The sequence below is a fragment of the Tenebrio molitor genome, chromosome 3 (genome assembly GCF_963966145.1).
Source record: "Tenebrio molitor chromosome 3, icTenMoli1.1, whole genome shotgun sequence".
Taxonomy (NCBI): Eukaryota; Metazoa; Arthropoda; class Insecta; order Coleoptera; family Tenebrionidae; genus Tenebrio; species Tenebrio molitor.
In genome coordinates this window covers 26,478,583-26,491,021 of record NC_091048.1, presented here as the reverse complement: position 1 = coordinate 26,491,021, position 12,439 = coordinate 26,478,583, and the positions used below count along the sequence as shown (strand labels likewise).

The 12,439-nt window shown below is 39.9% G+C and overlaps 2 protein-coding genes and 1 long non-coding RNA gene across 3 annotated transcripts in view; 2 read left to right on the top strand and 1 right to left on the bottom strand.

The window, feature by feature from the left end:
* LOC138125681 (A-kinase anchor protein 200-like) overlaps window positions 1–10,209 on the bottom strand; it is a 36,330-nt gene extending 26,121 nt beyond the window's left edge. Inside the window, exon 1 of the mRNA XM_069041123.1 lies at window positions 10,066–10,209. The gene's annotated coding sequence lies outside the window, so the exon portion shown is untranslated. The remainder of the gene's footprint in view (window positions 1–10,065) is intronic.
* Window positions 1,068–2,706, top strand: LOC138125689 (uncharacterized). Its single transcript, XR_011157507.1, has 2 exons — window positions 1,068–1,277; window positions 1,336–2,706. It is a non-coding gene; the product is annotated as an uncharacterized lncRNA (long non-coding RNA).
* Window positions 10,210–10,801: 592 nt separating the features above from the next.
* On the top strand, window positions 10,802–12,271 carry CSN5 (COP9 signalosome subunit 5). The gene is made up of 2 exons (XM_069041134.1): window positions 10,802–11,143; window positions 11,196–12,271. The coding sequence occupies exons 1-2, from the start codon at window positions 10,983–10,985 to the stop codon at window positions 12,073–12,075; spliced, it is 1,041 nt and encodes a 346-aa protein (XP_068897235.1). The 5' UTR covers window positions 10,802–10,982; the 3' UTR covers window positions 12,076–12,271.
* The last annotated feature ends 168 nt before the right edge of the window (window positions 12,272–12,439 follow it).

Genomic DNA, 12,439 nt, shown 5'->3' with positions numbered 1-12,439 from the left:
TTAGGTACGAAGATTAGGAATTCGACAATGATGCACACCTGGTCCGGTGTTATTTTCGCCGTGTTCAAAAACTGCGCATTAAAACATACACGACAGTTTATTATGAGCGAGATAACAATTGCAGGCAGTGGGATTTTAATCTTGCCCACCTCTAGAATCGATCAATATGGTCTCGATTAATAAAATCTTAATTGGAATGTTTTTGACACCGATAACTCGCTTCTCCCGGGACAGGTTAATCCATCAACATCATCTAGATAAGTGGCAATACTCGACGCTCTTCTTGTCGAGTTCCCAGAAGCTCAGACTCCATCCGAAGACTTTCAACCATTTTTACGACTGTAAAAAGTGGGCCAAAACGGAATAATCACCGAGGAGTGATTCATCCAGGTTACCAACCAACGGTAGTGTTCTCTCGCATTAATTTAACAGCTCGTCAAAAAACAGAAAGACACCTCTGAACCATCAATTTATTGCTTGTAAACAAAGAACCCGTTTAATGGGCTCGGGTATTAAATGACACTGCCACGGCAATTACTCCACAATGACGAGCTCCGCGACCATCATGATCCCAAAGCGAGTTTTTCTGTCCGATTTGAAAAAAATCGCCAGTCAGGTCCCACAGATCACGAACGACCTCCTCGAACAGCTGCACGCCGAGCTGATCGAGCTTTTTCTCTTCGTCCGAACAATGAGATTTGTGTTCGAATAAAAGTGCTAACACCTTTTGTTCGAACTTACTAATTTGCTTTGCTGTTAGTTCCATGAATAAACAGTGAGCAACTGTTTTAATGATTGATAGTGGCCGTCGAGTTCTTCAAATATTTTCGATAGTGAGGCTCACATTCCCGAGGAGTGTTTACAGTGGAACCAAATCCCAAACGCACCAATAATTTTCAACACGTCAATTGCATCCGCGTAGCTAAGCTTGTGGAAACAAATGCCCGTTGACAGTTACAATTTGGTGACTAACTGTCATGTCTAAACATTTTTTAACTAAATGGGGCAATGCATTCTCAACAAAAAGAGTTTTATGGTATTCATGTATGTACATATTACAATTTTATGCATTGAAAGATTCCGTTTTGTTTTTGGTGCAGAAGTACTTTCTGACGGAACGACTTCCAACTAGTTAACTAGTACGAAGAATTTAAGAAGACCGAGAAGATTTCACTTGATGACAATTTATGTGAGAGAAGACCAATTTCTTCTGTTACTGAAGAAAACACGGCCGCTGTTTGAAGAATGATAAATGACAACTGAGCTACTTTTGTGTTGTAAGTAGTACCTTGGGCATTGGAATGATTCCTGTTAACAACATCTACGATTGTTTAGGTGTCAAGAGAAGTTTTTGTCCACAAATGCTCCAAGAGTTAAAAATGCTCAAAAGCAACATGTGTACAAAGAAATGTAAAAAAAGGTCATTGTTCACTTTAGCTACTTCTGGAATTTTCCCGTTTTTTCTGACTAGACAGCCTCAGGGCGTCCTTCTACATCGTTTTCCACAACTCAAACCTTGTGGAAATGAATTTTCCTTGCCCTTTAGTTATACTAAGACATTGGCGCAACCTTGAAAAACAACAAGAGAGAAAAAAAGGCATTTGCACAAGGTTTGAATGGTGGGAAACGATCTAGGAGAACGCCCTGAGACTGTCTAGCCAGAAAAAACGCGAAAATTCCAGAAGTAACTAAAGTGAACAATTACCAAAAAAATATACAAAGAAAGGGCTTCAAAATAGTATACAAGATGCTAACGAGTCGGGTCAAACTTGAGCAAATTCTAAATATTATTCAAAATCCAAAATGCATATAAAGTCCATTCAAAAATCAAAAAACCACCACCTGTTGCTTTAAGTTGGTAAAATTTAAAAAACCCTAGATAGATATTTTTTCATACTATGTTGGTAACTATAAATTATGACATTTATTTGACTGAAAATATAATTCAATTGATTTGAATTTCGTTCATATTGTTTTATTAGCAGCACGTTTCATTTATTTATTGATTCTTATTATTTTTACTTAAACATGCCCAGAAAAACAAGACACTTGATAAACATTTAACCTCAAAATTAAAAGTCACCAAATTTTACCCTAGACAGCGTTGCCGATAGCAATTATCGAGAAAAATACGACGTTGGTGTTTTTTTGATTTTTAATTGGACTTTACTTTAATTTTAAGAACTTCGAAGTCCTGATCGAGTCGTTGAAAATTTTAAAAACCTTGAACCTGAATTAACACCGAAAGTGTCGATTTTTTTAACGATTTGTACAAAGTCTATTAATTGCTGGGTCCGTTATCAAGTAAAAAACGATTCAAAAATTAGAGATGTCAATTACGATGGAACTTTCATTTCTTGGTTAGTAATTTGTGAAGGTTACTCACGAATATGTTCAGCTCACTACACTCTCTTTCAGCTTCAATATTCTTCCAATGAAGGTTAAGGTAAAGTGAAATAAAAAACCTTCCAATTTAAGAACAGATCACCTGGTCAGCTGTTTTTTTTTTGTTGAGCCATTAGAAAGACTTTAAATAAAAAGCTGTTCACATGGGTAAGCTATATTCCAAGTTTTAAAATGTGTGACAGTTCTCTATTTTTGTTTTTAATTAGGTACTTTTGTTTTATTGCTTTAGACCTATCCTTGTCCATATCGACTCTTAAAAAGCTCCAAATGAGAATGAATAAAAATTCGCTTTTTAACTTGTTTCATTAGCTTATTTGCGTATGACAAGGAAGATGAAAAAGTACTGTTTGTCATGTAATTGCAGATATTTTAAAATTAGTTATCAGCACTAATCAATAATTATTTAGTTAATGTTGACTTAATTATCATTATTCAGTTCTAAGTAAATCAAGACCACAGAATCCATATCATCTATTCAGTTCATACAATGTGAAGTAAAATAGAAGATAAATTGAACAGTTTCTCAAATTGCATCGATTTTAATTGTAATAGAATCCGGCTTGAAGGACCAAAATTGTTAAGACTGTAACCCCTTCTTGTATTTTTGCTGGGTTGTTGTAATAAAATTAAGCGTTTTGTGCTGGACGTCTTAATTTCCCTTTGTTGCAAGAGAAAAATAACCGTCACTTGTGCTTTTCCTCTATTGTTCTAGTTAAAAAAAAATGTCTTACTCTTATCTACTACCTACTTCTAGGAAAATTGAGTACAGTTGTACGTAATAAAAATGCACCAATAATCATATTTTGTTTCGGCAGATTTCAGAAATTTTCGGTGCTTCTACCATACTTCTACGACAAGCGTGCGTATAGTGTCTTTAATAAATGCCGATTAAAGCAATAAATTCAGCCAACGAAAGACCCTCCGACTTGAGAAACAGGTAAAACAATAAATTGAACCGCGACCCGGCTCGTTTCCTTGGCAATATTTTGCGTCGAACGGCAAGGACCTTAAATTCAATATTGAAAGATTCGGTCCTTTATTGATCCACCTTACGACTTTAGTCAACATTTTCCGCGATTTTAAAAACACCGTAAAACAGTTTGTTATAAACAAGCTTTATGGAATCCTACACAAATCATAAAAACTAGCAAATATTGAGCACCAATTAACCGATAATTACAACTAACAACTTGTCTCCCAAAACTTCACGTCGACTCGGCTCGATTCTTTCCGGAATGCCGATCCCTTCATCATCAAATTGAAAAATTCGAGTGATCGGAAAGTTTGAGTAAAACCGGCATCGAGTGTCACAAATCAACTTTGAAGAGCGCGAGCACTTCGAGGAGTTCGTAAAATGCGATTCCATCGAGAAAATCTGATGTAACCGCTTCGGAAAATTTCTATCGGGAAGTTTTCCACACGTGTCATCCTCACAATCTATTTACTCGTTGCACAACACGAAAATACGATGAGTTATGATGACCGAAAAAATTTGGGTGTACCTCGCGTGCGGTATCAATCACCTGAGAGAGCCTCGCCCTTCGTTACTAATCGCTTCAAGTGTTGTGGTATTTCCTGTCGGGACTCGCTGTAATTTACTCTCTCCATCCCTCCGAAATGGACCATCAGCAGCGTAACACTCGCACATTATGTGCTTCCAGTCGCGAAGAATGCTCATTGATAACAGTGTTTTGTATCCCTTTATTGATACGGAATTGCTTCACGTCGCGCTGCTTGATACGCTTGACCTGTTGCATTTTTTATAACAACACATGCTCGTTATCTGTCGCGCCAATAAAAACCCGAATGACCCTTTATTAGACCGGTTTTGTTCCAATACAATATCAATAAGCGTTCTTCTGCGCGACAACAAACTCATTTGCAACGACTCCCGAGAGTAAAAGTCTCATGCACGATAATAGATCTCTCTTGACATTTACTCGAGCATGACATTAACAGTCGGAATTGAATTACAACAAAAGGAGACGGACGAAATCTATTCGACAGTTGCCAATGTGGATTTAAGTCGCGGTGGTGTCGGAGGAACATTCTCAAACGAGCTTTTTAAAAGCTGTACGCTGGTACGTGGGCGTCTCCCATTGTCCCGGAAATGGTTAACTGGCTACATGTCGTTCCAATGTCATGATAAGTAGTCAATTCTCTCGGATAAGGAGAGGAAGTGCGCTCGTCATCAATATTCCGAGGCAACATTTTTCGAATAATTTGTAATCGAGAAGCATCCAGCGGGAGGCCACTCGACGCTTTTTTACCAGGGACAAACCAGCAAAACACGACGATAACGCTGAATAGATTCGTTGTCGGGTGATAAATGGAACACAGTTTCATCCTGTGCGACTCGCACAACTTCACGCTAAATACCCTCCACTGTTCGCGCAAGACTTTCAATTCCAGAATTCGGGTCGGAGATAAAATTGTGACAAATGTAGTAATTAGGAGGAACGAGGGTCCGGGTTATTTTAGGCGCGTTCGCTCCGTCCTGTTTGTAAATGGAGATGATCAAAGGACGGAGTGTCTGGAAAGGTTAGAAATGTGCCCCGGGTTTATCAGAGAGCCGCGTCCCACCACGCCATCAAATTATTCGACGAAATACTCCTTTCATCTGGCACGCGATTCCCATACTCACCTGTTTTACGATCCTCCGGCTCGTTAAGTGGCCCTTTGCACCTTCGCGGTTAAATCGCGGACTCGACGAGGATCGAGCCGTGAATAATCGAGGAGATTTTAATTGAACGGGATGGAGTTTTCACTCGACTACCTTTTTATGACAAGGCGCTTGGAGATTGTTTAAACGTCGCGTCTAATCGAAAAAGTTGGACAGGAAATTGTCCCGGGATTTGTCGCTTCCGCTTCGATCGGTGACACCGAGACCTGGGTCGGATCGCTTCCACACGATGATGCGTCTGGTGGACCGGCGAAGGTTGAGCCGCACGCATTCTGTCACGCGACATGATGAATGAGGATTTAAGTGTGGGGCTCATCTACCTTCGAGCTTCGAAATTCGGTCGGCCTCGAAGATCGGATGGAGTGGTCGACGACTCTGCGATCTTTGTTGACTCTCGTCCCAACACCACATGTGTTGTGCATGTGACGGTGTTTTTTGGACACGTCACCATCAGACCGGAGTCATATGATGAGCATTTCAGTGCATAAATTCGTTTGGATATCGTTAGGCGCATTCCACGGCGGGGCCAATCGAAAGGATCTACTCTACAAGGTTGCGGAGCTTTTTGGAAAACTGGATTCTCTTGCCTATTACAAAGGCGGTTTTGCAAATGCGTTTAGGGAGAGCTTTCAAGCTGTTGCCGCGAGCTTGCTATTCGATAATCAACAAAAATGTCTGCCGATGTGGTAAAGTGTTTATTACATGGACAAATTTTCGGTCACTTGGAATTTCAGTTTCCAGCAAAAGCTTTGTCATCTAATGAATTTTCAAAAAAAAAAACAATAACCACTAAGCTTCTAAGCTTCCCAAGCAATTATACTGAAACTAGATACACAGAAAAAACTGATCAGTTCTAAAAAACATAGTATTAAGTACATTAACAGTTTCAAGGCGCATGTAGTACATATACCACACCTTTACATTGATATTGCATTGACAGACATCGACTGATGTTTAAACTATAGCCACGTTTTGGAACAGTACTTTCCCATCTTCCTTTTCACAAATAAGCAAAAATCAAGACTGGATCTTTCAATATTGCTTTGAGGTCCTTGCCATTAGACGCAAAATATTGCCAAGGAAACGAGCTGGGTCGCAGTTCAACTACATATTTTACCTGTTTCTCAACGTTAAGGTTTAATGACGACTCTCTCGTTGGCTGAAGTTATAGCTTTGATCGACATTTATTGGAATATCAAGACGCTACACCTACGCTTGTCGCAGAAGTTGTGTGTAACCCACAGAAAGTTTCTGCAATCTGATTAGTATTCACTTTTATTTCTGTTTCTCAAAATGTTCAACGTTTAGCACATATTTATGTACCTATTCGACAGTATTATTTTTAAGTTGGTACCGTTTCTAAACTGGTACTGTTTCATTATCGCCGTTATTCATGGCGCAAGAGGCGATAAAAATTTTGAATGACGAAAATACTGTCTTTCCCAAAAACAACTCGCACTCCAGAGCCAAACTCTCCACTCAGCAGATATCAACTCAAGTGATACGCAAAAATATAGAAAATACATATGACGAAATGACGTAGGGTAAAATGTTACCGACTCTGCGACTACCACATTGTACACAATCACAACATGTATTTTGTTATCGTAATTTATTTAGAATACAATAATGATAATCAAACCAACATTAATTAATTAACTCTACTAACTTGTTTTAAAATATGTGGTATTACACGACAATACATATCTTGAAATAACACTCCTTCATCTTCTTTCCCATACAATAGGCTAAGACAAAATAAAAATGTAGTTTTACCCATTCTCCTTTTCAAGGTTTTAAGAGTCAATACGGATAATGATAAATCGAAAGAAAATTGTTACTGAATTTTCAAAATATGTATATGTAGTATAATCGTCTCAAAAATAAATTACTCCCTAGAATTCGAACTTTTAGGGAAATAACGTTTTTCATGTTGTTTATTACTAAAATATTATTATTTTATTATTACTAAATATGCCAAAATGTATTGTGAAACAAAAAAACATCTATCGCTTAGCGAGAAATTAGCCATTTGCAATTCTCTGCCTTACATTTTTGATATGGTTACGATATCTTTTTTTGTCACCAGAAACCACATAGCCTCCAAATTAACCAAATTTATGGCAACCTAGTAGCGAATATCCCTAAATCCTAGGGAGTAATTTATTTTTGACGCGATTTTAGATTCAAGTTGCAAAAAACCACGGATAAAAAATTTGTCTTTGTGTTTGGTAATTTTGACGAATCACTATTGGTAGCATTGCTGCAATTCAAATTTAAGGTTGCTGTACCTAACCTCAAATAAATAATTACATAATACCTGTTCACGTTGGGAAGAACAGCTGTGGTGCAAATGACTGACCTGTTACTATGACAACTCATGAAAGTTAATGCCAAATGTGTGCGATTTGCACCACTAATGTTCAATCCAACGTGAACAGATATTACTAAAAAGTTACTAAAAAAGGTCGATAGCGGATAAAATTCACACTAACGAAACTTCTGTTGCATAGTGCAACTAGTCACCTTACACTATGTAAATTTTCGGAGGTCACTTTATACAGGGTGTCTTTGTGGGGGGAGTTCCGATTTTTTTTTATTTCCATATTTGGACTACTGAAGTGATCCCCTACAACGCTCTGAATTCGGAATTCGCGAATTTTGAGACACCCTGTATATTCAAACGATTAAAAATAAAATAGTTAACACAGTTTCAGTGTCTTTATTATTTTTTATTTATTTCTAAATGGCTCACAAATGGCTTTGATGGATGATCTTTCGATAAAACGTCTTAAATTCAAATTATTTTTTTTTTAAGAAGAAATACATATCTTTCTTCTCACATTTCTAGATGGCTCAACTTTGACTAGATTAGGGTCTGCAGATCCATTACAGTTCCGTCACCCGTTAGAATCTTGCCGACTGTTTTGAACTGCTTCTTTGCAGTTTTTTTGAGTTTCTTTGCACCATTCGACACGTTGTTCCTTTTGAGCAGTCATTCCAACGCCCAAAGTACTACTTTCCAATTCTATAAGTTTTCTTCAGTACCAGTAGAAATTTGTAAATCGCCATTAAATGAAACCTTCTCGATCAGTGTAAAAAAAAAACAAGAAGTATTTCTGTTGTGTGCAACTGACACATTAGCTTGAAGAAGAAGTTTTTGTGCTCGCTACGTAACCGCACCACATCCAACGTAACTCGGCAACTTTGTGGTTTCCAACAGCAATAAAATCCGAATGACCTTCCCGACAAAAAATCAACGAAAAGTACAAACCGTCACGATTTAACAGATCACAGTGGCGCAACTTTGCATTCGTAATTTAACAATGTCTCGACTCATTGTTTTCTTGTTGCCTCTTTACAAATTGCATTCTCTACACCTGCTGCGCCACAATTTAACGATCCGCCTTGCATGTGCAGTTTGATCCGACCATATAATACCCCACGTAATAACACAACAAATCAATGACCCAGCGACTGCACAGATTCGCAAATAAAATTGAAAAACCAAACCCGGTACCCGTTTGAACAGATTGAGGCAATTCCGGCGCGAAAGACAGACATTTCCTCGCTAAAAACAGAACAAAGTGAGATTAATGAATGAGGTTGAACGCGGTGCACAGGTGATGAAACCATTTAATGCCAGCATTTCCACACTTAATGAAAGACCGCAGATCGGTAACGGAACGAGTTCCACCGCGGAGAACGAAAGTGAACACGACGAAAGTAAAAACGTAAAAATGATTCGCGAGCGCTCGAGAGTACCTGAAGGGTACGAGTGCATTCTAGAGTCGAGTGACCACGATAAACGTGTGAAAACTCTGTCGACCGCAAATTTTCGAATAAATTGCGGCTGGAACGGAAGAGTGATGTAATGGTCTGGCGTGTGGCACCCCTACTGACCGACTGCAGGCAGTACTCGCCGAACGGACAACACCTAAGCCTTGCTCGTACCGTTGAACCCAACTAGCCCAACTTTGGACGGTCTACAAAGTATCAAAACTTGTATCTATAAATAAGCAAAGTTTTAGTTCGCGAATCCATTGTTTCGACAGCACATGAAATTCTTGCGGTTATTTTTAAATCCGCAGCAGGTGGTACCCGAATACCCAATCGACGATCACCAATTAATCCGCTAATGATAATCGATTCGAATCCAGCTGTTCCCGGTTCTAACTGCAGTTCTTGGTCGTAGAATCGGGGGTAGATCTCGATGTGCGGGCTATATTTAGAGAACGTTGAACGCAGGAAAGGAATTCATCATGTTTCAATACAAACGCAAGTATGCGGCCTTGATTTGAATTTTTTACAACAGCACGCGCGTATTCCACAGCGAGCAGATAATAAACAAGTTGCGTTTAAAAATATTCGAATGAATAACAAATTCCTCGATAATCACGAGGGCCGATTAAAACGGAAAGATGGTCGTTGTTATCGCATCGACGCGACTTATCACAACAGAGCGTTCCAATTGGACAGGAGTTGAGCCCCGGGGGATGGTGTTCGAAATTTGGGGGTATTTGGTGCGCCCGCAGACATGCGGGAGCCGAACCAACACCCCGTCCAGCTGTTCGTCGCTGGGGGGTCGCTCATACCCCGAGTGGACAGGCCAAAATCCACAAACTACCCCGTTTCTTCCGCTGGCCGCCCGAGCGCGACCTAAAACAAAGAGACCGCCCGCAACAAAGAATACTAATTAGAGTGCAGCGGCGACACCCGAGAGCGACGACGATGGCCCCAGAGCGGCCCTTTCCGGCGAAAAAGTTGAGCTCGCGAGGGTCGTTGCGACGCCCGACCGAAAAACATCAACACAGTTTTAAATGAACGGCGACGTCCAACAGAACCGGCACGCATCCTTCCAACTTTAACGTGCACGTTTGCGAAAACTACGACCTCCAGAGCCGGCACCGATACCGCAAACCGTGCTCCGGACCTTAAAGAGAATTGTTTAATTGACCAGTTCGACAAAAACTCACCTTATCCCTCTATATTCCTATTTAAACGAGCACAAATCTTTACACACAACGTTACCACACTACTTGTTACAAAGTTTTCTTTAACTAAAACGCGCATAATCTCGAATCAAAATGGCGTTTGCCCCCCCATTTCAGACGAAATACGGCCTCCTGATTGGTCTGTTTGATTTAAGACGCTTTAGAATTGCCAACTGCTGAAAAACCACCCTAATAAAACTGTCAGGGTGTGGTTGGGCTTGTTAACCATATTTGTAATGTTTGAAGATCGGGCGGCGCCCTCGAGCGTAAATTAGTACCTGCAGCTTTTACAGAACTTGTTCTTTGGTTCGGTTACGCCAAAAAACACAAAACGAATTGTTCTTTGACGTTCAAAAAACAACGAAAATTTGAACCACCGTCGTGACATCTGCAGGCTCCTCTTCAAACTAACGAGGAACACCTGTTCTATCCGCCGGACAGAATTAAAAAAAAAAAGAAATAGAAAACGAAGAGTTAACAATTAATCTTATTTTGAAGTTGGTTTGTACGATGCGTAATATATTTGGATGAACTTTTCAGGTGTAGGGCTGTAAATTGCTGTCGGCATTGTTATTCAAAAATCCAGATTGATTATTTCATGATCAAATTCAGATCAAGCTTGAAATTTATTCCCGAGAATGTCTCTTTTCTTGCAATAAATGCAAAAATCATTCGCTGAAGATTAAAAAAAAAAACATTTTTTTATTTCTTTTTTTTTTGTCTTGCAGCGCCCCCTATGCTGTGCTGCCTGTCAAATTTAAGATTTCTGCAATTTAACTATCCCAAAGGTTCGATATTTTTTGATAATTGTTAATAAAACAGGTGAGTTGTGCCTTCTCCACTTAAAAAAACATCGCCGCCGCCGAAGAATTTTATTTCGACTAAGACTCGTCTCGAAAATGTCAAAACCGGGTACTTCTTCGGAGACCCAGAAACAAATCGCCCTGAAGACCTGGGAGATGGCCAACAAGGTGGAAATGGTCAACTCGGTCGACGACATCTACAGATACGACAAGAAGCAGCAACAAGACATCCTGGCGGCCAAGCCGTGGGACAAAGAGTACGCGATTCCGCAACATAACCTCACTTTTGACTAATCCTTCAATTTCCAGTCCCCACTTTTTCAAAGACATCAGAATCTCAGCTCTCGCTCTCCTAAAAATGGTGATGCACGCCCGGTCAGGGGGCACTCTCGAAGTCATGGGTCTGATTTTGGGCAAAGTTGATGGTAACACCATGTTTGTGATGGATTCTTTCGCCCTGCCAGTTGAAGGGACAGAAACGCGCGTTAACGCTCAAGCACAGGCCTATGAGTACATGAGCTCATACATTGAAGCTGCAAAGTTGGTAGGAAGACAAGAGAATGCAATTGGATGGTACCACAGCCATCCAGGCTATGGGTGTTGGCTGTCAGGAATTGATGTAGGCACTCAAATGCTGAACCAAAACTTCCAAGAGCCCTTTGTAGCCATTGTGATAGACCCAGTCCGCACAATCTCTGCAGGAAAAGTGTGCTTAGGTGCATTCAGGACTTACCCTAAAGGATACAAGCCTGCAAATGAGGAACCATCTGAGTACCAGACTATTCCACTCAACAAAATTGAAGACTTTGGGGTTCACTGCAAGCAGTACTACTCATTGGAAGTTTCTTATTTTAAGTCTTCCCTGGACAGGAGATTGCTTGACTCCTTGTGGAACAAGTACTGGGTGAACACTCTGAGTTCTTCTAGTTTGCTCACAAATGCTGACTACACCACTGGACAAATCTTTGATTTGTCTGAAAAATTAGAGCAATCAGAGGCTGCAATCGGGCGCGGAGGTTTCATAGTTGGAGGGACTGACCCTCATGAGAAGAGAACTGAAGATAAGTTGCTGAAAGCGACCAAAGACAGCTGCAAGACCACGATCGAGATCATCCACGGATTGATGGCCCAAATGATCAAAGATAGACTATTCAACAGCACGTCCCTCAACAATCCCAACAATAATTGAATTTCGAGTTTATTTGTGTTAGGTTGGCAACGACAGCCACACCTGTGTATATTTGGTTGCCTACCCTCGTATGAAGATTAAGTAAACGGACTGGAATTCAAGTGGAGTGAACCCCAGAATGACGTCTGTCATTTTACGCAGTTGTAAATCTTCTGATTTTGACGTGTTAATACTAATAAATGATATTTACAATAAATTGTACATTTTCAATGCCAATTGATTAACCACATCGGGTGTTAACAAAAATATGTCTGTGGTTTATTGCGTTTCGATATTGGCAAGGGCTGCAAATAAATTGCACCCATCAAGCGATTAAATTGAATTTAATCTAGGTATATGGTAGTTCCAAGGCTGAGTAAATATT

Bases quoted from the DNA above. Each gene is read 5' to 3' on its own strand.
- CSN5 (XM_069041134.1), top strand. From the start codon at position 10,983: ATGTCAAAACCGGGTACTTCTTCGGAGACCCAGAAACAAATCGCCCTG. The intron at 11,144-11,195 runs GTACGCGATTCC...TTCAATTTCCAG, and splicing joins GCCAAGCCGTGGGACAAAGA to TCCCCACTTTTTCAAAGACA.